Here is a 23,297-nt window from a genome sequence, read left to right as displayed (position 1 = left end):
GGGCTGCCCCTCACTCCCCCTGGCTCTGCCCCACTGAGCTGGGATGAGGGGACACCCCCAGGCACCACCTTCCTTTTTTTTTGGGGGGGGGAACGGACATAATTTGAACCCTACCCAGGTGGGCTTTGCCACCGGGATGCCCCAGTCCGGGGGGCACCAGCAGGACAGGCCCCGCTTGCGGCTCAGCTTTCCCTACGAACCCCCCCATCCAGAGTCCCCTCCGGGGTGCAGAGCCGGGGGGGGGCAGCAGCCGGGCCCGGGCAGGGTCTGTCCGGAGCCCCGGCCCGGCGGACACCAGCACCATCCCGTGGGCGATCGGGGAATCTGCCGGGGAGCTGCAGCCGCTGCTGCGGGCGGGGACACCGGGGGACAGACACCCCCTCTCTGGTCCCCAAGGGCCACCAGCACCCCCGATCACCCCAGCCCTCTGCTGCGGGACCCCCGGCCCAGGGGACAAGACCCACACGGGAGGGAGGGGAGGGGGGAGCTGGGACAGGCAGCACATCCCGGCTGAGCCCCCCTCCCAGCTCTGAGCCCTGTACAGGGGTCTGGGGTCCCACTGCCCGTGGCTGCGGTGGCATCGGGTCCCCTGGGACGGTGAGAAGGACACGGCCGGGGGGGACGGGCTGGTTCCCAGGCTGTGACTCGTGTCATGGCTCGTACTGCAGGTCCGTGGCAATGAGCACGAAGCCCTGGGGGGAACTGGGGTGAGAAGGGGGACACAGGGGACACAGGGGTCACGGGGGACTCAGGGATAAGGGTGGCACCCACCTCCTGCAGAGAGAGCCGGGGGTTGAGCAGGCTGAAGCCACGGGGGATGGGCAGGGGGACACCGGCCTGGAGTTGCTCTGTGGGGAGAGCAGGGCATGGGGGAGGGGTCCCCGGGGGGTAGGGGGACAAGGACAGTCTGGGGACAACACTCACTGTTTGCCCAGGGCACCCCGAAAAGCCACAGCCCGAACTTCAGCAGGGTCTCCAACCTCTTCACCTTTGGGGGGGACAGGAAACTCCCTGAGCCCAGCACGGGGTCCCCACAGCCCCCCCGGGGACACACAGAGCCCAAGGGTCCCCTCGGCTGCCCCAGCACTGCCACTCACCTCCACCGGGCCCACCCGTGATGTCACCTGTGTCACCCTGAGCCTGGGGGGTGAGAGCAGGGTGAGAGGTGGGGGTGGGACTGTCCCCTCCAGGGGCAGGGACAGGCTGAGCCCCGCGGGTCCAGCTGAGCACCCAGCTAGGGGCAGGATGAGGGCACAAATGGCCAGAGGTGGGGAATTGGGGTGGGGGGCTCCTGGGTGCATCCCAGAGCTGCGGACTCACCCTGTCAGCTTCACTGTGCCCCCCAGCCTGTTCCCTCTGATGCTTGGCTTCCCCGTCACGTTGACATCCTGGGGTGAGGAGAGGTGTGGGGATGAGCAGGGAGATGTCTGTCACCCAGCATCACTCAGGGTCACCCCAGCATCACTCAGGGTCACCCCAGCGTCACCCCAGGTCACCCCAGCATTATCCAGGGTCACCTCAGCACTGCCCCAGCCTGGGGTGCAGGCAGAGGACCCTGTGCCATCAGCACCAGAGACTCACGATGTCCAGCAGGAACGCAGGGACACGAGTGGCATCGGGCAGCACCACGAAGGCTTCAGCAGAGCCGAAGAGGGCCCCGTGCAGGGCCTGGGGGTGGCAGGAGAGCAGAGGCTGCCGGCGGGCAGAGAGCTGCAGCTCCATGGGCAGCTCCGGGTAGCGCTCCTGCAGCTGGGGGGAAGGGGACTGGGCTGGCACCGAGCTGTGCCGGTACCATCAGCACCGGTTCGGGAACCCGGCACCTCCCCCTTGTGGCCCATCACCACCCTGCCCTGGGGAACACATCCTGTGCTGCCCAGTCACCTGCATACATCCCATCCCACCTGCATCCCGTTCCACCGTGTCCCACACCGTGTCCCATCCCACCTGTGGGGCAAAGACCCCCATGCTCTTGGTCCTCAGCTGGAGCGGGAACCTCCTCGGGAGCTGGAAGGCAGCAGAGGGGTCGGGGTGCTGGGGACACCAGGGGGACAGTTCTGCCCCACGGCTGCCACCAGAGCTGTCCCTACCGTGTCACCGGAGATGTTCCTGCGCAGAGCCCCGGCTGTGAAGTAGGTGAAGGCGGCCGAGTTGGTGAGAAAGTCGGTGACAGCCAGCAGCAGCATGTCCCTGTGTGTCCCCGGCAGCAGCCTGGGCAGCAGCAGGGGCAGCGCCATGGGCAGAGGTGAGGAGGGACCCTGCTGAGCCTTGTCCACCCTGAAGAACTCCCCCTGTGAGAGGGATGGATGGATGGATGGATGGATGGACACCAGGCTCAGCCTGGCTCCCCCACACCCCATTCCCAGGGCTGTCCCAGGGGATGGTGTCACCTTGAGGGCGATGTCCCCGTGCTCCCCCGTGATGGCCGGTGGCCCCAGCAGGGAGTAGTCGATGGCAGCGAAGGCATCCACCTGGGTGGTCACTGCAGGGACACAGGGGGGGTTGAGGGGACTTGGATCACATCCCCACACCCCCCTGGCTCTATCCACATGGAGGGCAACAAGATCCGACCCCACAGAGGGGTCTTGCATTCCCTGATGGTCACCAGCCCCCTGCATGGCCCACTCCTGCCCCAACCTTGGTCCCCAGGGTCCCCTCACCCACCTTTCATCTCCTTCAGGGCAGCCCCCAGCCTGTCGATGCCCCTGCGGAGCTCAAGGCAGAGCTGGAAGCAGAGCAGAGGGTCAGCCAGCCCAGGGACAGGGGTCCCCAGGCCGCTCTCTGACCCCTCCAGGGAAGGGGGGACACGGGGACACCACAGGGTCAGGGGCTGAGCACTCACCTGCTTGTTCAGCTGCTGCTGCAGGGTCCTCCGGAGCAGGGGGGTCAGCAGGTTGTAGAGCCAGCTGTGGGCAGAGCAGGATCCTCAGGTCACCCCCTGCCTCCCCGGACCCCCCGAGACCACCAGAGCATCCCCCAGAGCCCGGGATGGGAAGGAAACAGGGGTCCTGGTGTCACCTGTGCCCGTGGTGAAACTCCAAGTGCAGGTCAGTGCCACGGGTGTCACAGCCAGCACTCCACACCACGGGACGGCCGCTGTCATCCGTGCCCACCCCCAGCACGGCCACCAGGGACAGGTCCTGCACGTGGAGCTCAACAGAGCCACTGTCCTGGCTGGGGACAGAGCGGGTGAGCAGGGGGACACCCGAGCCACCCACACCCCCACCCCTGCTCCCCAGGGGGGTGAGGACTCACAAGGCACCCAGCTGGGCTCCCCAGTCAGCACGGAGGAGGACACGGGCACGCTGCAGCTCCAGCCTCACCCCCACCTCCTCAGCAAAGGCCACGGTGGAGTCGTTCATCTGAAGCTCCTGGATGTGGATCCTGCAGGACACAGGGAGCTGCTGCACCCGGGATGGGGATGGGGATGGGGATGGGGATGGGGATGGGGATGGGGACAGTGACGCCATGGGTGGCTCTTACCGGGGCACGGTGTAGGTGAGTGTCCCCAGGAGGGGGGTTTTGTAGGAACCCCTCAGGTTCAGCTCGTGCTCCTTCTGCAGCTCTGACCTGAGCAGCTCCAGCCCAAAGCGCCGGCCTGGGGCAGAGCAGGGGTCAGGGTGACACCCCGGACAGGGCTGGGGGTCCCAGGGTGCTGGAGGGGGGCAGCAGCCCGGTCCAGGACACCCCACAACCCCCTGTCCTTGGGCATCACCCCCGGTTCCCCCCAGCCCTGCCCAGCCAGGGGCACAGACCCACCAAACTCCAGAGCCTTCTGGGTCAGCCGGGCCTCGATGCCGGGCCTGGTACCGGTGCTGGTGCTGGTGGCAGCAGCAGGCACACAGGCAGTCAGCAGAAGCAGGAGGCAGAGCCTCCAGTGTGCCAGACCCAGTGTGCCATGGGGACAGTGCTGGGACCTGGAGGCTGGAGCAGAGGACATGGCTGAGGAGGTCCTCGTGGAGCCCCCGTGCACCAACCCACCCAGGATTTATATTGGGGACAGGGAGCCCCGGGTGACATCAGCCTCCTGCGCACATGCAAGGGACACCGCAGCCCTGTGGCCACCAAAAGCCCGAGCTTGCCCAACGTGTGACTCAAAGGGGAAGATGGTTCCCCCCTTGTTCCTCACTCACTCCCATCGTGGGAGCAGAGGAAGGTGGGGTCTCCCTGGGGGTGCTCAGAGGACAGGGGACACCTTCCAGGGCTCCCATGGCTGGCTCGTGGGGACCCGGCTGGGAGAGGGTCCCAGGGGGCTTTGGCTGTGCCCAGCCCAGGGTGATGGAGGATCAGGGGGACACAGTAGACTGGTCCCCAGGGAACAGGGATTGCACCCGGGAGCAGCAGCTGCTCCTACTTTGGGAAGGGCTGTCAGGATCCTGTGTGGGGTCACCCAAACCTTGGTGGGGGTCTGGGTGGCTGGGGTGCAGCAACAGCCCCCAGGCTGTAGTGTGAAGGGAAGGTTGGGACCATCAGAGTGAGAGCAGAACTGTGCAATCCCCTCTGAAAAGTCCTTCAGACAGTGCCTCAGGTCCAGCTGGGGACAACACCAGGGACCCAGGGGTCACCCCTTGGGGGCCAGACCCCCATCCCAGCACCATGGGGGGGGACACAGTGCCCACAGCCAACCCCACTGGAGAGACCACAGCTCCACACACCTCTCAAGAGCCCCTCCCGTGTGCTTGGGACCCCCCAGCCATGGCCACAGCCCCCAGCAGCATCCCAGCTGCCCCCAGCCCCCTGCCCCCCCTCCAGCCCCAGCTGCCCCCACCCCACACCAACCCTCACCATGGCAGGCGGTCGCAGTGCCCGGTGCTGGGGGGGCTGTGGGTCCCTCTGTGGGTCCCAGCTCCATCATGTCCCCAGGGCTGTACGTGGCAGTGAGTGGCAGGGACCGGCTCTGACGCCGATGTCCATCCTAGGGCAGCCGGGCTGGTCGGACCAGAACGTCACCCGGTTCCCCGGTCCCTAATCCCTTCCGGGATGATGAATCAGGTCCCATGAAAACACAGAGGGACCGGTCGGGGTGCAGGTGCCCGCAGGGCTGGGCTCTCCCTGGGGTTCTCCCGTGTATCCGGCACGTGGCGTGGGGCTCAGCCCGGCCCGATGGCGGTGATGGCGAACGTGGGGCTTGGGTAGGGGGTCTGGGCAGAGCAAAGGGGACACGGGGCTGGCACGGAGCCCCTCACCTCCGGCTGGAGCTTCCACCTCTGCCAGCAGCGAGCGGGAAGAGATGGCACCGGGAGCGCAGCAGGGACGCGGCTGTTGTGCCGTGGGGACGAGTCCCTGCATCGCCTCCCCTCCGGGCAGAGCCCCCCAGACCCAGCCCACCCGGTCCCGGCTGTCTCCTGGGGAGCGGGCCGAGCCGAGCCGGGCCGGGCCGTGCAGTGCGAGCGGGCACCGGGAGAGGGACCCACTGACCCGGCAGCCAGAAAGGCCAAGATGGAGGGAACTCGGGGGTGACGGAGGGGACATGGGGGTGATGGCGAGAAAACCAGTGGGGATGAGATCGGTGCCCCGGAGGGTGATAGAGGGGACACGGAGGGGGTGATGGAGGGGACCCAGCCATGACAGAGGGGACACCGGGGCTGATGGAGAGGTTCATCCACAAGGACCCAGCCCCCACAGATCCCCCGCATTCCCCGCTGCTGTCACAGCCAGGACAAGGCTGGCAGGGCCAGGCAGTGTCCGGGGGTCTGCCAGGCTGGGTGAGCACGAGTGGCACACAGAGGAACAGACACACGTGACCCCGCAAACACACGTGAACCCACACACCCGTGCACACCCCCACAGCCAGGGCTGTTGGGCCACTCACAGTCCCCCCCGTTACAGGACCCTGGGGGTCAGGCAGTGTCCCCCACGGCAGCCCCAAGTTGGCTCCTGCCCCGAGGGCCGCCCAAGGCACCCCGATGTGACACACACCCCCACAGCCAGGCCCGTGCAGATCTGGAGCAGGATGCAGCGTGTCCCCCAGCAGCTTCTGAGTCACGGGACAGCTCAGGTCAGCACCGCTGCCCAGGGACACCCCCAGCCCTGGGGGGTTGCACAACTCCTGATGCAATTTCCTTCTCCCAGAAGGTTTTGGCCGCTCCCGAGGGTTCGCAGCAGGAGCCGGAACCACAGGGGCAGCAGCACCCCGGGGCTCAATCTGGCTTCGTCGCGGGACTGTCCCCTGCGGCGTCACCCTCACAGCCCAGCTCTGACCGCAGGAGCCACCAGAACGCCGGGGGGGAAGCCGGGTGGTACCGCTGGGACCCGGGGCAGAGCTCCCAGCACTGTCCCCCCCCATTCTTTGTCCTATCCTTTGCCCCCTCCCCGGGGACACATCCCAGCGCGGCTCATTTCCCTCGCTGAAACCGGGGTGCTCCTGTCCCCAGCCCCCTGTGTGTGAGCCCGGGAAGGGGACCCCGAGAGCAGCTCTGAAGGGACACAGTGCTGGGACAGGACACCCGCAGACCACCCCAGCAGCACTGGGCAAAACTGGGACGAAGCCATGGTAAACCCCCAGCCCAGCACCCCCACCCAGCCCATTACTGGTCCTAATGGGTTCCTCCCAGTTTCATGCTCCCTGGGGGAACATCCTCGGGGTCCTATACCCCCTGCCTCTCTCCCCCCAAAGGCCCCTCGGGAAGGGGTAGAGGGGGTGGGAAGCAGAGACACTGCGGGTCATGAGGACTTGTTTAATAACAAAACTCCAGCTATTGTAGAACAATATTTTCCAGCATCATTGTAATATACAATACGGGGAATGCTCTCAGCAATCTGAGAAGGATACGACCGGAGGGGCAGCACCCCCGGCCCAGCCTGCGGGAGGAACCCTCGGGGCAGCCCCACCACGTGTGGGGGCCGGAGGCGGAGGTCCCCTCCGTGCCCCGGGGTGCGGGCGAAACGCTGTGTCCGGGGTCCCGGGAACGTCCGCGGTGGGTCCGGAGAGGTCTCAGAGGCAGAGGATCCGGTCGGCAGTGGGCATGCACGGAGCCTGCGGGAAAAAGGGAGGCAAAGGGCGGGTCAGCGGTGGTCGAGGGAACCGGAGAGAGAGGAAACGGCGGGAGATCGAGACGGGGATCCGCAGGCACCTCGGGGGGACCTCCGGGTGGTGTCAGGGGAAAGGGAAACCCCTGGGAAGAACGCGGGGAGGACCGAGCAACCCAGATGGGCCGGCAGGAGAGCGGGACGGTATCGGGAGATCTCCACTCACCTCGGGGGGTTCCCCGGCGGCACCGGGGGGTCCACGCTGCAGGGCCAGCTGCAGGTCCCAGATGTAGTCGATAACGTGCTGCAGGAGCTCCACCTTGGAGACCCGGCGGTGTCGCGGCAGAGTCGGCACCAGAGCCCGCAGCCGGGAGTAGCAGCCCTTCATGTCGTACAGCAACGCGGCGGCCGCTTGCTCCGCCGCCCCCGGGGACACCCCCCCAGCAGGGGACATCCCTCCCGGACCCGGCCCGCACCGGGCGGCCTCCCCGGGCCTCATCGCTTTTAACGCTCCGCCGGCACCGGCAGGCAGCGGCGAAGGGGAGACGGTGGCGACTTTCATGGCGAAGAGGGGAGTGTGATGGGGGGGAATCTGTGTCGGTGAGCAGCGGGACAGCACCGGGCACCGGGACAGCACCGGGACCCTGCGGGGGGACAACCCCAGCGCGCCTACCGCCGATCAATTTATAGGGGAGGGGGGCGGGGCCTCGGGGAGAGCTGCAGCCAATGGCAGCGTCGCATGGGACGGGATGGCCCCGCCCACCCCATTCACCTCCCCCCCCGCCAGGGCAGCGCCTTAAAGGGGCAGCGGGAGGCGGGGCGGGGGGGTCACCGGGGCGCGGGGGGACCGGGGTGCGGAGCGGCGGTGGGAACCGGCACCTTCCCCGCCGTTACCGCGCGTTATGGCTCCCCCGGCCCCCGTGCCCTCCGGGGGTCCTCGTATCCCCCCCCGACAAGGCCTCCCGGTGCCCCTCCCGCAGCCCGGCCCCCCCCACACTCCCGGGCCCCCCGCATCCCGCGCTCAGACCGTTAGACGCCAGGCCCGTGACGTCACCCATTCATAAACCCCGCGCGCTGTCAGCGCGGCGCCTCGCGGGCGGTGCCCATGGCGACGGGGGCGGGGAGGGGCGGGGGGGGCACCTGCGGCCCGGCCCGGGGGCACCGGGACCCCCACGGGGACACGGGGGGACCGGGGAACCGGCAGACCCACCGGGAGCAGCCGGGGCTCCCCCGCCACCCCGCTCGGCCTCACCCCCCCGGGATGGCTCCGCTTGCCCCCGGTGCCGGGGATGAGACCCCCGCGGAGGCGGCAGCTACAGGGGAGAGGTCGGTGGGCACCGGGGGGGCGGGCAGGGCAGGAGGGGTGACCCGGCTGAGCTGCGGCCTTCACAGTCCCTGCCCGGGCTGCCGGGTGTGTGTGCGGGCACATGGGTGCGGGGACTCACACAAGCACACGCAGGGGAAGATTCACGCACATACACAGCCTGTGGGTGCACAACAGTGTCCGGAAGTACACACAGACACACGCACACCCCCACGGATGACTGAACACACACAGACCCCCACGCAAACACCCGTGCAGACCCTGACAGCATGGCTCCAGTGCACCCCCACCCCGCACGGTGCTCGGCTGCCCCCTGCTCGCTGGGGGACAGGGCTGTGATGGCACTTGGTGGTGGCATGGGCACGGGGACAGCCTGGCCACCTTCCTTGCCAGAGAGCGTGTCACACAGGGCCAGCTCCAGTGCGGGTGCTGAGGGCCCTTTGTGGGGGTGGGCTGGGGGCCAGATCCCCCCTATGCCCAGAGCGGCTGCAGGGAGCTGAAGGCCTCCCCTCCTCTTCCTCACCAGGGGTACAGCCCCGGGTGGCAGGAGCTGTGTCCCCCTGTCCCCCCGTCCCTCCTCCCCGCTTCCCCCGCCCCGGTGTGGCGGTTCCCAGGGTGGGCACGGCGCAGGGGTCACCCCCTCCATTCAGGGCTCTGCGGAGGGCCCGGCACTGCCCGGTTCCCACCGCGGCTCTCAAAGCTGCTAATGAGCCCCCATCTGGCGCTGCCGGCCGGGCCGCGGCGGGGACATTGTGTGCAGGAATGCCTTTCAGTGCCGCCGGCCACCGGCCACCGCCAGCTGTGCCGGTGACAATGCGCGGTGGCCAGGACCCTCGCTGCGGTGGCCATCCTGCCCGCCGACCCGGCCACCGGCCACCCTGGGTGGCACGGGGACCAGGACGGGCTTCGCTGCCATGGCGGGTGTCGGGCACACGTGGCACGCGTGGCACTGCCAGCCCGGTGGCTGTGGTGTGTCCCAGCCGTGGGACACCCTAGGGACAGCTCTCTGTGTGCCAGGACAGGGCGGTGGGGAGGGGGCGGTGGGGATGGGGGTGCCAGCACAGCCCCCTGACCCTGTCCTGGGCACAGCTGGGCTCGGGATGGCAGCACGGTGTGCAGGGGTTGTCCGGCAAGACGGATCGCTTCATTTCCATCTCAATTCTGGGAACGGGGCGTGCGGCGCGGGAACAGCGGCCTCGGCCATATGGTGCTGGGGGGGCTCGGCCGGGGAGGGGGGGGACGGCTGCTTTGTGCCGAGCTGGGGTTGCCCGGCAGCCGGGGACATCAAAGCCCTCACCCCGCCGGGACCACACAGGGCAACGGCCACACCAGGCCGGCGAGGGGCCACGGGGGGCTGCCTGGGCCACAGGGGAAAGGGGGACAGGGGACAATGGCACCCCAGAGCCAGCAGCACCCAGCCCTGTGCTGGGGTGTGGGCAGGAGGGAAGGCATCACGGCCACCATGGGCCAGTTTGGGGGTCCCCTTACTGAACAGAACCCCCAAACCCGGGCTGCTCCTGCCCTGGCCGAAGTTGGGCTGCATTCCCGTCCCCGTTCCCTTGCCCTGGGGACACGAGCCAGAGCTGGTGGCACAGCTGGAGCAGGGCCGAGGATGGAGAAAGCCCCTGAGCTTCCCTCCCGCTTCTCCCTTCCCGTCCCTGGCTCCATCCGCTGCAGCCCAGACCAGCTGGAGCCAGGCGGCCCTTCCTGGGATTTATTCCAGCTTCCTGCCCCTCCTCACGGGCCAGGGCTGGGGCTGCTCTCGGCTTCTTCCTCTCCAAGGCTGGCACCCGGCACCCCGTGGGACCCCGCTGCACACTGGGGCATGAGGTGCCCACCAGTACCAGTCCAGCACCCTCCTGGCCATGGTGGGGAGGCTCTGCAGGACTCAGGGTACAAGCAGCCCCAGTGTCCCCACCACCACCCCAGGCAGCAGCACTCCCCACACACACCAAACCACCAAACCACTGCCATTTGCACCCAGGGGTGTCCCCCAGTGCACCCCCAGCTCAGCCCATCCCATCCCACCTCCTTGGCATCAGACGAGGGCACCCAGGGGCTCCTCTGCCCCTCCCAGAAGCAATGGAACAGGGGTGGATCCCTCCCCAAACCCCACAGCTGCCCCACTGCTGTTGGATGGAGGTTTCCTGGTGGAGCATTCGCATTTCCACCGCCCCCCCTTGGCCGGGGGGACCCCGCAGCGAGGGGAAGGTGGCCCAGCAGTGGCCCAGCAGTGGCCCAGCCAGCGTGGAGCCCCAGGGCTGTGGTGAGGTCCAGGTGCAGCGGGTGAGCAAGCCCGGGGCCACCGAGGCGCCGGCTCCGGTGCTGGCTCAGGGCAGGGCCCGGCCCCGCTTCCTTCCTCCCGGCTGATGGGACCCCTGACCCCGCTGTCCCCCCCTCCCCCCCTCTGCCTTCCTCTCCCCGCAGCCCTGGGAAAGCTCCGGGTGCTCCCACCACGGGCAGAGGTGACACCCAGGGTGGGGACACGACGCATGACCCCCATCCAGCTCCGGGGGCTGCGTGGGGACGGGTGTGAAGCCCCCCTCGGGCACCCAGCACCCACAGCCGGAGGTGTGGAGCCCGGCTGGACCCAGAGCTGGGTCCGAGGCTCCCTCCTGGTGGGGGGATGAGGGGGTCCCGGCTGGGAGTGGGGTGCAGGGCAGAGCCAGCCCCGCTTTCGGGGGACGCTGGGGAAGCCACATCTGGAGTCTAGACTGAGAGACTCGGTGGGCCGGGCCTGGCCCTGCCGCACACTGTTTGCTTAGCTGGAGGTATTTAATTGGAATTAAAGTGGCCCCTCTTGTTTTTGCGGACAGGGCTGTTGGAAGAGGAGCTGTAAGTCATAGAAAACATCTGTAGGAGACGGGCAGGGTCATTAGATGGCAGGACGCGAGGCGCCACTTTCGGTGCTGGCAGCCGAGAGGGAGGGTTTGGGAGGGGGGGGGGGCTCAATGCGGCTTTTGTGGAGGGGCTGAGCCCGGCAGCAGGCGGGGCCGGAGCGATGCGGGATCCTCTGCAGCCCCGGGAGACACCCGCAGTGCTGCGGGACACACGGCAGCCCCTGCTGGAGCTGTCCCTGCCTGCACTGGCACTCGGCTCCCTCCAAGGACTGGGGACAGCTGCCTGCACCCCACTCCAGGGCTGGGTTTGGGGTTCCCCAGCTCTCTCTCTCCCCATCCCGCTCCAGCAGGCTGTGGGGGCTCAGCTCAGCCCCACGCACAGCCCAGGCAGGGTATGTCCCCACCCCACCTCTGTCCCCACTCACCCACCCCTCGCTCAGACCCAGGCAGGGCTCAGGGCTCAGGGCTGGCCCAGCACTGCCCCAGGAGCAGGAAGGGGACAGTCACTTGGGAACAGGCAGACAACAGCCACGGGCCCCACACTGAGACCAGGACACCCATCCTGGTGCTGGCCAGGGGCTACGAGGGGCTGAGGGAAGGGCTGGTGGTGCAGCCTGAGCAGCACTCCTGTCCTTCAATATGATTTAATATGAGAGAAAGCAAACGCACAAATACAAAATTTTAAAAACCTGCCTGTGGTTTGCCCCCCCCCTGCCCCCACCCGTGGGAGAGGAGGGGTCAGGGGGGCAGCGGGGGGGGCTGTGAGGCGTACATCGATCCCCCCCCCGGTGGCTGCTCCCACACACACAACACGATGCTCTTGCACAACTGTTTTCCTCGTCTGTCACTTGCAGAGGGTCTGGAAGGGCCCCAGCCCAGAGGCACCGGGCACGGCCCACGGGCAAGGTCACTTCTCCTTCTTGGTGGCTTCTGTCACCTCTTCTTTGGAGGCCCCTGGCACCTCCTTGGGGTTAGAGCTCTCCTCATAGCTGGGGACAAGAGGGAGAAGTGAGTGGGGACAGAGCTGTGCCAGGCAGGGACTGGGAGCCTGAAGTCTGTGGGGGGCTGTGACACCCCAAAAACCAGGGGCTGGGGCTGCCCCTGGCCAAGCTGTGGGGCCAGCTCTGTGCTGGGGTCTGTCCTTGCTCCCCAGAGCATCCTGGATAGCCCCAAACCTCCGAGCAAAGGGGCAGTTAGTGGGGGAGCCACAAAAATCCCCAGCAGCAGTGACCCCCCCCCAAAACAAGAACTCACTCCTCTGTCCCCAACCCTCCCCAGCACCAACCCCACATCCTGGGAAAAGGCAAGGGGGGGCACTGCCCCCCAGCAGGAAGCACCAGGGGAGGCAGAGTATCCAATCCCTTCAGTCTGCCCTCAAAACTGGGGAGAAGTCAGGGCACAGCAGCTCTGCCTGGGGAGGGGGGAGCCAGGAGCAGCCCCTACCTGGCCAGAGGGACAGAGCCAGGCCCCCCTGGGTGCTACATGGCACTGGGGCTCTGCTGCCGGCGGCGCCGGGGACAGGGGAGTTTCTGCTGCATGGAGTCAGCCAGGCTGGCGGGGGAGCCCGAGACGGTGGGGAAGTGGGTGAGTCTTGGTGTGTGTGGCAAGATTTCAGCAGAGGATTCATAGCTGCAGGAGAGAGAGGAAGCAGGAAGGGAAGAGGAGGATGGAAAGGACAGGGGGAGAGAGAGAGAAAAAGCAGAAGAGTTTTAGAGTGAGACTGCAGCACAGGCAGCCTGCTGTCCCCCCATGGCCATGCTGGCAGGCTCCTGCCTGCAGACCCCAGGGTAGGGAGAGGGCAGCTCCTGCTGGAACCCACGGGAATGCAGGCCTGGGTGCTGGGGAGGCAGAGGCAGAGCAGCCCAGGAGCTGTGCAAGCAGCAGATGGATGCAGCAGAACCTTTCCTCAGAGCTCTGCCTGCTCAGGGAGGCTCAGCAAGGCTGGGAGCCACAAAACCCATCTCAACGTCACCCACCTCTGCTCTATCAGCACCCCATCCCACCCTGGCAGCACTTTGCTGCTGGAACAGCTTGTCCTAACGCTCTGGGGGGGCTGTGCCTGGCTCCCTGGGGTGCCCTGCAGCTGGGCAGCCCAGCCTGGCAGCTCTGCCTCTCTCCAGTTTCCTGGAGCTGGTGAGTCAGGGCTGCAGGAGCAGGGCTGCAGCACCCAGGTGTGCAGGAAGCAGCTCCCGGGACAGGCAGCAGCTGACATCAAAGGAGAGAGGGGCAGGGCTGGGAACACCCAGACCCACGTCTCCCAGGGGAGGGGAAGGAGGGGGAGGAAGGAGGAGGAAGGAGGGAGGGCTCTCTGCTGCACCCCAGTCACCTGCTGGTTTCCCTCTGAGGGTGCTGGGGGCTCAGGCAGGGGCACCCCAGGGGATGGGGAGGCTGGGGGAGTGCACAGCCTGGCTTGGGGATGGATGTTCCCTCCCCTCTGTTTCAAACGAGCCCTGGAGCAGCTCCCAGCTGGGTTGGGCCATGTTCTGTGTGCTCAGAAGCTGCCTCCTGAGAGCAGGGAGAGGGGATACAGCACAGCCCCCCCACCCCTCCCTCCACACCAACAGCCCCAGGGCAGGGAGAGGGCTGCAAACCAGGAGCCTTTCCTGAGGGAGGAGGCTGGGATGTGCTGGAACCAGCCCTGGCCTCTCTCACAGCTGGATCCAGCTCTGTTCTGTCCCACTCCCCCAGGGGCCCTGGGACACAAGGACCCAGGTATGGGATCCCCCCCCTGCCCGCCAGCACAGGGGAAGTTCTGTCACCGGGGTGTAAAGCCAGGCCAGACGCTGCCTGTGTGTCCCACCCTGCTCTGGGGGAGGTGGCTGGAGCCAGGGCTGGCGTGCAGGGACACAGCCCCACTCCCTCCACCCCCCCAGGGACCCGGGGGAAGCTGTCCCTCCAGCTGGGAACAGCCCCAGCTCCAGCTGCTCCAGCGCCGCCGGCACAACCGCTGCGTGTCCCCAGCTGAGCCTCACCTGAACAGTTCTGTCACCTCTCCCTTTGCCAAGGCCACGAGGAGGGGGAATCCGATGCAGGCAGGGACCAGGTAGAGCAGGGCAGGCTGCAGGCAGGAACAGCAGCAGTTAGAGACAAACCTCCCCCAGCACCCCAGGGAGGGTTGGGTGCTCCAGAGAGCAGCTCCGAGCCAGGGTGCAGCTGCAGGAGCAGCCTTGGGAAGAAAAGGCTTAAAGGGAGACCTCATTACCATGTTCCAGTCCTTAAAAGGTGGCTACAAAGAAGATGCAGACTCCCAGTCGACAAGGAGTCCCATGGACAAGGGGCAATGGGCACAAAGTGCTCCTGGGGACATTCCCATTGGACACAAGAGGGCAATTTCTCACTCTGAGGACAGTCAGACACTGGAATGGTCTCCCAGAGGAAGGGAGACTTTGGAAAACTTCTCCCCCACGTTGGAAAAGCTCAATGGGGTGCTGGGACACCTCACATACACAGTAAAATTGGAAGGGTTGGAGCAGGTGATCTTTGAGGTCCCTTCCAACCTGACTTTGTGATCCTATGAACCCCCCCAGGGAGGTCCCAGCAGAACACCCCTGTGCAGTCCAGCACCAGGACCCCTCTGCAGCACACAGGGGGGGTCTGCAGGGGCAGCTCGGCCCCAGGGAGACACAAATACCCAGGGCAGTTCTTGGAATGCAGCTCTGAGCCAGCCTGGCTCCTAACAAGACTCAGCCCTGGGCAGGCACTCGAGTGTTGGGCTGGGAAAGGCAGAGGCAGGTACTGGAAAAGCAAACCCAAAAAAAAAGAACATCTCCAGCTTTTTCCTGGCGTTCTGCAGGAATCTGGTGGCCCTGCTGGGGATGTGCAGCCACGGGAGGCAGCAGGGCTGAGCTCACCTGGGCATGTTTGAAGATGTGCATGATGAATATGGTCAGGCCCAGCCCGAAGATGTAAGCCACAAAACTGGTGTAGAAATACGTGTGAGTGTTCTTCTTCAGGCTGTGGGGAGAGGCAGCAAGAGCCCAGTGAGCCCGGGGCTGAGGGGACAAGTGGGAGCTGGCACCCTGTCCCCAGCATGGGAGCTGTGCAGGGTGGGACTGGGAGGGGTGACACCCATGGGAGGGTGACACCCATGTGAAGGTGACAGCCATGTGAAGGTGACAGCCATGGGAGGGGCTGGCGGATGCAGGGTCCTGCTGCTGGGGGTGGGAAATTGGTGCTGGGACCCACGGGGAGGGCTCCAGGGAGGGTTCTTTCGATTTTCCCAGGGGAGGTGTGGCTGGCTCCTGGCACCCTGCTCTCAGGGCTGTTTGATCTCAGAGCTGGGATCCCTGGCAGGTGCAGGCAGGACGTGGGTGGAAACACCTGGAGGAGCTGGCAGGGCCCCCAGGCTGTGTGCAACAGCAGCAGCCACACCAAGTGGCCTGTTCCTGGCAGCTGGAGACCTCCAGTGTGGGACAAGCCCTGCAGGCTACACCCCAGAGTCAGGCACAGCTCCCCTGGGTAGGAAGGAGCTGCTTCCCCCAGTGTCAGCACTGCCAGGACCCATCTGCAGCCATGCCAGCACCTTCCTGGTGCCAGCACCCCCACACTGTCACCGTGTCCCCTCGCTGGCCTCTGGGGAGCTCCAGGAGCTGCTCCCTGCCCTGCCCATCAGCTCAAACAGCTTGGGATGGCCCCCCAAGAGCTTCCCTCCCCTCACACCCTCTACCAGCTCCAGCTGCTCTCCCGGCTCCTCACCCCCAGTCCCAGAGGAGCACACAGCTGCACCCCTGCCTTCCCCTTCCCCTTTTTCCCTTACACCAGGACCCGAGCTGCCAGCTGCCCCTCACCTGATGTCAAACCGCAGCAGCAAAGCGATGAAGATCCCTGCGGGGAGAGGGGGAGGGTGAGTGGAGGCTGTGCCCGGGCTGGCAGTGCCCTCTGGTGGCACAAGGGACACCCCCAGAGCTGCCGAGCCACCCGAGCCCATCCCGGTCCCCTCCCTGCTCTGCTCTGTCCTCACCTGGGATGACAATGTCCCCCAGCCCCAGCATGGCGAAGTTGTCAGCTTCCAGCCCCTTCTCCAGCAGATCCTGAGGGAAAACCACTACAGGAACAGGGAGAGGGGAGTGAGGGGTGAGTGGCCGTGCTGAGCACCCCCAGACCCCCTGTGCCTGACGGCCTGAGCAGGGCCAGACCCCTGTCCCCTCCTGTCCCCTCCTGCCCTGCACCTCTCCCACCTGGGACAACTACGGGGTGGGAAACCAAGGGGTTTGGGGCCAGCCCCATGCACAGGTTCCAACCCCAGCTCCCAGTCCCAACCACCACCGTGTGCTTGACAACAGCCCCAACCCATCCCCCCTGCTGGTTTTGTTTGGGAGGTTTGGATTTCTGGGGTTTGGGGAGGCCCAGCCAGCTCCAGGCTCTGCAGCCCCTTCCTGCTCACATCCCACCCTCCCAGGGCCCTCCAGAGGGTGAAGGGGCAGGAGCAGGGACACAGGGAACATCCACTCACGTTTGATTGGGGCCTCAAAGGATTTGGCAACTGTCACCATCACGTTGGTGCCAAAGACCTGGGGACAAGCAGAGGGTGTGGGGTGAGCAGAGCTGCAGAGCCTGAGAGCTTCCAACAGGGAGCAGGGGAACTGCCAGGTCACATTTATCTGTACCCCAGTACCAGCTTTAAACCCTGGGGGTGCTTGGGGTGGGGCTGCAGGCACACAGTCCCCCCCATCCTGCTCCCTCCCACCCACAGACCTCTGGTTGGGGCTGCACCAAGCAGCAGGGACACAAACCAGGTGAATGAGATCCCAGAGAGAGGACAAGAGAAGCCTGAAAGCAAACTCTGGGCATCAGCTGGAGCCCCACAAAAGGTGCAGTGAGCTCAGGGCATGGCCATGGAGTGACAAGGATCTGCAGTGGGACCAGGGAAAAGCATCACCTGCACACTGACCCCCAGGGAAACATCACTGATCCATGGAGCAGTTCCCCTCCCTCCCTGAACCCTCCCCAGATCTCACTGTCATTAAATAATCCCTGTCAAGAGCCAAGGAACTGGGCCCTGCAGAGGGTTCCCACTTCAGGATGTCCATGAGGCTCCCAGCAAGCCATGGACCCTCCAGGGAAGCTGAGGTGGGATCAGCAGGGAAGGGTCTCCCTCTCTCTGATGCACAGGGAAGAAATTCACAGCCAGAGGGTTTGAATCCTCTGCTGAGTGGGGAGGAAGTGGCACCCAGGCTGAGGAAGGCCAGAGCTGAGGCTGTTGGTGTGGCTGTGACCCAGGGGCAGTGCTGGCCAAGTACAAACCAGCAGACAGGAGCTTAAACAGGGAAAGGATTCCTCAGGCAGCTGCAGAGCTGCTGGACAGACCTCAAGGTATGCAAGGCTGTCAGACATTTGGAAACACAGCCATTCCACAGGTGGAGGCAGCAGGAGGGCTGGGGAACAGGGATGTTACAAGGATAAAGGTGCATCCAGGGCCCTGGCAGAGAAGCAAACCCCAAAATGCAGATGTTGGGGGAGAGACTGCAGGAGCTGCAGCTCTGTGGGGAACACTGGTGACCAGAACTGGACCTGCCAAGACCCCCAGGTACCCCAGGGCAGTCCTGATGAGATCCCTGCTCCCCAAGAGTGACAGAAAAGGCCTTTGCTGAGCCACATTCTGCCACCGTTTGACTCCATCCCCACCCCAACCCTGTGGGCTGAGAAGGTGACAAGGCAGGGCTGAAAATGCCTCTCCTGGCTGTGTGCTGCCCCCAGGGAAACCCAGCACCCCAGGAGGGCTGCACCACACCCCCCTTACCCAGAACACGTCGTAGATGAAGAGGCCCCCGAGCAGGATGCAGCCAGTGCTGACATTGTTGAGGTGCAGCAGCTCCACCCCGTTGAGGGAGAAGGCCAGGCCAAAGAGGTTGTTGGCAATCCAGTGCTGGGAGAGACAGGGAAAGGGGTTGCTGGGTGCTTCAGAGCCCACGGAGACCTCCTGGGGCTGATCCTGGTCCCTGATCCCCCCCTGCAGCCCCTCTTACCTTCCTCAGCAGGTACCAGACCCCCACCACGCTGCTCAGGGCCAGGCACACCAGATCCTTGGTGTCAAACTCGTAATTCACTATTTCTGCAACCAAACAGAGAGGTTGGGATGCCAGGCAGGGCCCTGTCCCACACACCAGTGACTGTGCAGCTGGGGGGGGGCACCCAAACTGCAGCACTGCCCCCCCAAACCAGGGGATGCACCCACAGAACCCAGAGCTGCACACCAGCCAGGGGCAAAGCAGCCCCTGCCACACAGCCCCTCTGTGCCTGGGGAAATGGGGGGCAGGCAGGGAGAGGCAAATCTCCCCCCTCCCCCTGCACTGAGCACCCCCTGGGAGTGCCAGGACCCCCCCTACCAGTAAAGCTCCTGGGTAGGAAACTTAGCAAAGGATCCCTGAGCAGTGCCAAGGTTTGGGTCAGGTCATTGGGGCAGTGCCCTCACAGCACCCCCAGGTCCTGCCGTGCTCTCAGGGGGGGATTTGGAGGTTTTGCTGCCAGTGAGAAGCAGGAAGAAGATGCCCAGGGCAGCCCCAGTGCTGCAGGGACACAGAGGGACACAGAGGGCTGGTGCTGGCAGCAAAGGGGGAGGCTCTGAGCAGAGCCCAAACACCAAGTGAGAGAAAAGCAGAGCAGTAAAGGCAGGAAAACATCCCAGCCCCCAACATACCCTCCTTGCTCTCCCCGGAGCCCTGGGTGAAGAGGAGCTGGTACTGCTTGTTGGGGAAATTGGCAGGGAAGAATCTGTTCATCACGGGGCTGAAACGAGAGGGGGAGGGGAGGGCAGTGGGGCAGGAAGCCCCCCCGGGATGGGGGAACACCAGGGGCACCCCAGCAGGAGCCCTGGGGTCGGTCACCAGCCCCTCATCCTCCCCAGGGGTCTGACCTCCCCATGGCACAGTCCCCAAAATGCTCAAGGGCAACAAGAGCATTGCCTGCAAGAGAGGAGGAGCCCCCCCAGACCCCAGACCTGGCTGGGCCACCCCCCAGAGGCTTCTCAGCAGACACAAAGAGAGACAAAGCCCTTGCCCAGCTGGTCTGAGGACAGCACCTGCTCCCCAGGGCTCAGGAAACAGGAAACCAGCTTCACTTTGTCAGTTATGAGCAGCCTGAGCTGCCCACACCACACTGCTGCCCATCCCAACCACCCCAGGGGGGGGCAGAGTGGTGCTGAGGAGCTCTGGCCTTGTCCCCATGGGGGCCACCTCCTCCCCCAGCTCTCCCAGTGATGCTGTAGGGGGGTGCTCAGGACCCCCTGAGACTTTGGGTACCCCACAAGGAAGGGTTCACAGCTCTGGGCCCCTCACAGCACCAAGGGATGAACCCTCCAAGCTGGGACTTGTGCTCCAGAACCCCCCCAGGAATCTCAGGGCTCTGCTGCCCCTCAGGGTGGGCATCCTGGGACCCTCCTTCCTTGTGTCACACCCTTCCCTCCCTGTACCTGATGGTGTGGGACAGGGCAAGGATCCCCAGCACGAAGAAATACATGGAGAGCAGCAGATTGATGTACTCTTGAGAGAATATCTGCAGGGCAAAGGCAGGGAGGGGACAGTTACTGCAGTGTCCTCCCCACCTACAGCACCTCCTGCTGTGCCCGTGCTCCGAGGGGAGAAGAGCAGCTGGGACAACCCAGATCCTGGCACTGCTGGTGTGGAACAGGCTGGGAACAGCTCCCTGCTTGCAGGATGAACACTGGGGGGTCTCTGAGCTGCTTGGGTCAAAAAAAAAAAAACAAAACAAACCCTGGTGTGGTGTGGGAAGGAGGAGAGAGCTTCCCCCAGAGCCACGGGAAGGGGGGAGGCACCAGGGGAGCAGCAGCCCCCCCACCTCCCTCCTTGCACCAGCCCTGCCCTAATTAAAGGGTTATTAATAGAGCTGCTGCTCCCTGAGAGCACAGTGTGGGGCTCCCCCTGCCCCTGGGGGGGCTGCTGGGACACCAGAGCTCAGGCTGGGGGTGTCCAAAGGAAAAGTCCCAGAGCACCCAGCACCTCCAGGGGTCCCTGCTGCACGCTCAGTGCTGCTTCCCTTGGTGTCTCCATCCCAGCCAAGGGATGCCCCAAGGCCCCCCCTGCTCCTGGGGTCTCCTCTCTGTGACCCAGGAATGCTCACACTGCTCTGCACCCCCCAAAGACACCCCCAGAGCACACAGGGCCTGCCCAGCAGCCACCAACCCCCCCCTGCAGCCAGGCTGGAGCACAAAGCACTGGGAACTCAGCACCCCCCCCCCTCAGCACCCTCTGGTCCCAGGCCCAGGGGGGTTCATGGAGTGAGAGGCAGAGCTGAGGGGTGACCAAACAGGCTCTGGACTGCCCCAGGCTGTGACAGTGCAGGTGACAACTGACACCTTCCTGCCCACACACCTTCTGTCCGTGGACACCCCCCCCCCCACCAAGGGGGAAGCCCAAAAATGGAGTCAGTCCCCTCCAGGGAGCCCCTGGGGGGTGAGGAATGGGCTGGCAACAGCTCTGGGGCTGCTGACTTACTTTAAAGAAGAGGTAGAGCCCCAGGAGGGTGCAGCTGGCAACAATGGGGAACCGAGCAGCATCCCTGCTGGTGATGGTCTCTGGCATCTCCGAGGAGTTCTGGGAAGGGAAGGGAGGGAAGAGGGGGGGGGGATCAGCCCCTGTGCTGCTCCAGGGTGGGAGGGTGGGCAGGGCTCTGCTGGGAGCCCCCCCTGGTGCTCCTGGGGCTGAGGCTGCCTCCCAGGCAGGGCTGGGGAAAGGAAACCTGCCAGGAGTCATTGTTTCCTCTCCTCTTGGAGCAGGGAAAGCCCCCCCTGGGCTGGCACTGCTCCCTGCCCCCCCTGCCCCCCCTGCCCAGGGCTGCTGGGCTCACACCCTCCCCATCTGTGTCACCATATGGCACTCACCCCCCCACCTCCTCTCTCTCCAATCACCTTTCCTGTCCCTCTCACTTCACCCTTGGGACCCTCCTTGTGCTCAAAAGCCCCAGATTTATAAATATAAATCTCTCCTGAGCCATTTCTGCTGAACCAAGCCCTGATTTCCCACAAGAGGCTTGCAGCAGAGGGCTGCCTGCTCCCTCCCTGCCTGCTCCCTCTCCCCAGACCCCCCCTCCCCCAGGCAAACTCCTGCAGCCAGAGGGCCCCCCCTGATGCAAAGTCACCCTGCAAAGGAGCAGCAGCTTCTCCCGGGCAGAGCAGAAGCAGCGAGGGGACAGAACCCCAACCCCCCCTTCCCCTCCCCAGAACCCCAACCCCACTAAACCCAACCGGGATCACACAGAAGGGGACAAAGGGGCTTCAAAGACTCCTCCGGGCTGGGGCAGCAAAGCCCCACACGAGCATCCCCCCCACCCCCAGCACCTCCTGGGGCTGCCGGGAGCGGAGCTGAGGGAAGGGGGGGATGGAGGAGACCCCGGGGGGAGGCAGAGCGACCCCCGGGAGAGATCTGGCTGTCCCGGGACACGGGGACCCTCGGGGGTGTTCCCGGGGGTATTCCCGAGGGTGTTCCCGCTGTTCCCGGGGTGTTCCCGGGGGTGTTCCCGGTGTTCCCGGGGGTATTCCCGGTGTTGTTCCCGGTGTATTCCCAGGAGTGTTCCCGGGGCTATTCCCGGGGCTATTCCCGGTGTTGCCGGGGGTGTTCCCGGGGCTGTTCCCGGTGTATTCCCGGGGCTGTTCCCGGGGGTATTCCCGGTGTTCCCGGGGCTGTTCCCGGGGGTATTCCCGGGGCTGTTCCCGGTGTATTCCCGGGGGTACCTTGCTCTTGGCGCAGCTGACGGAGCGCAGCGCCCCGAAGAAGATGGGCAGCAGCGCCATAAGGACGAGGCTGCCGTAAGCCAAGGCCATGCCCTCGGGGGTGGCCGGAGGGCGGGCGGAGGCCGCGGGGGAGCCGGTTCCGGTGTCGGTGCCGGTGCCGGTCCCGGCGCTGCCGTTGTGCGCCCCGGGCTGCTCCATGGCGGCTGCGGCCCCGCTTCCGGCCCCCGCGCGCCAGGGACACGTCCTCGCACCGGCCGGAAGGACGTCACGAGACACGGCCACGCCCACAGCGGCCCCCGCGCGCTGTTGCTAGGAGACGGGCAGCGGATGGGCCCGATCCCGGCACCGGCACCGGGCCGGATCCCCATCCCGGCCACGGATCCCCATCCCGATCCGAATCCCCATCCCGATCCGAATCCCCGTCCCGATCCGAATCCCCGTCCGGATCACGGAGACGGCCCCAGATCCCATCCCAATCCCGACCCGGATCCCACTCCCGGACCCAATCCTGATCCCCATCCCGACCCCTGTCTCGGTTTCTTTCCGGTTCTGATCCCGATCCCGATCCCAGCCCGGTCCTGGCCCCGATCCCTATCTCGATTTCTATTCCGAACCCGATCTGGATCCCTGGTTCAGCGCTGAGCTACGGGCAGGGGGAGGGAGCGCGCAGGGACTGAACAGCACGGGGTTCATTGATTTGGGGGTTTTTTGTATTTTTTTTTTTTCAGTTCTCTTCAAGCCCATCTCAGGACCAGACGTGGTTCGCAGTTCCGTGTTTCAGGCGCCGGGCAGATGGGACAGAACCCCCCGGGAGCCCGCTGCCCCTGATGTCCCCCCACGGGCACCCGGAGCAGCACGAGTGGGCAGGGTGCCCACCCCCCCCGCTGCCTCCCACCCCCCCGCTGCCTCCCGTGGCCCGGCCCAGCCCGGCACTGACCCCCTTTGGGACCCCCCTGGGCCCCAGCCAGGCTGCTCCCCACACTGTCCCCTCGGGGTGGATGGGGGGGTGTGGGGGGCTCCAGGAGAATGGGTCGGGGGGGGTCGGGTCACCATCCATCCCCATGCCCCGAGTCCGGGGGGGTCCAAGCTCTGGCTCGGCACCACTCTCCGGGTTCTGCTCCTTCCTTCTCCCCCCGTTTCCCAGCCCCTCGCCGTGCCCCCCCTTGGCCTCTCCTCCAACGCGGCCGCATTTTTCTGGGTTTGAGCTCATTCTTTCCACTCCCCTCTCTGCCGCCTGCCAACTTTCCATCCCCTGTGTGTGTCCCCCCCCCTCCGCCCGCAGGGAAACGCCGGAGGGACAAGCAGCAGCACGGAGCCCCCGTCCCGGTGAGCAGCAGCAAGAACTGGGGTGCGGCGAGCATCGGAACCGCACCACGGTCACCAAGGGCTCAGGAAGGCACCGAGCAGAGTGGAGAAAAACCTGAGCCCCATGCCCGGTGTCCCCTGTGTCCCGGTGACCCCCCTGTCCGGCTCCAGCGTCCCG

General features: G+C 65.7%; 3 protein-coding genes across 5 annotated transcripts; all 3 read right to left on the bottom strand.

Annotated features, from left to right (window-relative positions):
• Positions 1-571: 571 nt before the first annotated feature.
• On the bottom strand, positions 572-4,856 carry LOC103532194 (bactericidal permeability-increasing protein). Of its 2 annotated transcripts, XM_030463161.1 has the most exons (16): positions 4,783-4,856; positions 3,757-3,921; positions 3,481-3,595; positions 3,253-3,381; positions 3,016-3,171; positions 2,840-2,903; positions 2,662-2,722; positions 2,388-2,479; positions 2,088-2,288; positions 1,945-2,004; positions 1,582-1,749; positions 1,321-1,388; positions 1,098-1,140; positions 925-988; positions 772-848; positions 572-692 (listed from the first exon to the last, which is right to left on the bottom strand). In XM_030463161.1, the coding sequence occupies exons 1-16, from the start codon at positions 4,850-4,852 to the stop codon at positions 651-653; spliced, it is 1,575 nt and encodes a 524-aa protein (XP_030319021.1). In that variant the 5' UTR covers positions 4,853-4,856; the 3' UTR covers positions 572-650. The 2 variants fall into 2 exon arrangements, with proteins under 2 accessions (XP_030319021.1, XP_030319022.1); XM_030463162.1 differs by lacking the exon at positions 4,783-4,856 and having other exon boundaries at positions 3,757-3,937.
• Positions 4,857-6,875: 2,019 nt separating this feature from the next.
• ID1 (inhibitor of DNA binding 1, HLH protein) lies at positions 6,876-7,644 on the bottom strand. Its single transcript, XM_030463067.1, has 2 exons — positions 7,193-7,644; positions 6,876-6,973 (listed from the first exon to the last, which is right to left on the bottom strand). Exons 1-2 carry the CDS (start codon positions 7,526-7,528, stop codon positions 6,932-6,934), a joined length of 378 nt encoding a protein of 125 aa, XP_030318927.1. The 5' UTR covers positions 7,529-7,644; the 3' UTR covers positions 6,876-6,931.
• A 4,116-nt stretch (positions 7,645-11,760) lies between these two features.
• Positions 11,761-22,040, bottom strand: HM13 (histocompatibility minor 13). Of its 2 annotated transcripts, XM_030463196.1 has the most exons (13): positions 21,815-22,040; positions 20,580-20,678; positions 19,538-19,620; positions 18,767-18,855; positions 18,096-18,181; positions 17,870-17,995; positions 16,583-16,640; positions 16,091-16,174; positions 15,918-15,954; positions 14,982-15,084; positions 14,103-14,188; positions 12,574-12,759; positions 11,761-12,119 (listed from the first exon to the last, which is right to left on the bottom strand). In XM_030463196.1, exons 1-12 carry the CDS (start codon positions 22,010-22,012, stop codon positions 12,609-12,611), a joined length of 1,200 nt encoding a protein of 399 aa, XP_030319056.1. In that variant the 5' UTR covers positions 22,013-22,040; the 3' UTR covers positions 11,761-12,119; positions 12,574-12,608. The 2 variants fall into 2 exon arrangements, with proteins under 2 accessions (XP_030319056.1, XP_030319057.1); XM_030463197.1 differs by lacking the exon at positions 12,574-12,759 and having other exon boundaries at positions 21,815-22,030.
• Positions 22,041-23,297: the final 1,257 nt, after the last annotated feature.

The sequence above is a fragment of the Calypte anna genome, chromosome 20 (genome assembly GCF_003957555.1).
Source record: "Calypte anna isolate BGI_N300 chromosome 20, bCalAnn1_v1.p, whole genome shotgun sequence".
NCBI lineage: Eukaryota > Metazoa > Chordata > Aves > Apodiformes > Trochilidae > Calypte > Calypte anna.
The sequence above is the reverse complement of the archived record's forward strand: the minus strand, read 5'-3'. Positions and strand labels throughout refer to the sequence as shown.

Coding starts and splice junctions, on each gene's coding strand:
- LOC103532194 (XM_030463161.1), bottom strand. CDS start 4,852: ATGATGGAGCTGGGACCCACAGAGGGACCCACAGCCCCCCCAGCACCG. Junction 3,596..3,756: donor CCAGAAGGCTCTGGAGTTTG/GTGGGTCTGTGC, acceptor GCTCTGCCCCAG/GCCGGCGCTTTGGGCTGGAG. Junction 1,389..1,581: donor CTGCGTTCCTGCTGGACATC/GTGAGTCTCTGG, acceptor TCCTCACCCCAG/GATGTCAACGTGACGGGGAA.
- ID1 (XM_030463067.1), bottom strand. CDS start 7,528: ATGAAAGTCGCCACCGTCTCCCCTTCGCCGCTGCCTGCCGGTGCCGGC. Junction 6,974..7,192: donor CCGCCGGGGAACCCCCCGAG/GTGAGTGGAGAT, acceptor TTTTTCCCGCAG/GCTCCGTGCATGCCCACTGC.
- HM13 (XM_030463196.1), bottom strand. CDS start 22,012: ATGGAGCAGCCCGGGGCGCACAACGGCAGCGCCGGGACCGGCACCGGC. Junction 20,679..21,814: donor TCAGCTGCGCCAAGAGCAAG/GTACCCCCGGGA, acceptor TTCCCTTCCCAG/AACTCCTCGGAGATGCCAGA. Junction 15,085..15,917: donor CTGCTGCGGTTTGACATCAG/GTGAGGGGCAGC, acceptor CTCTCCCCACAG/CCTGAAGAAGAACACTCACA.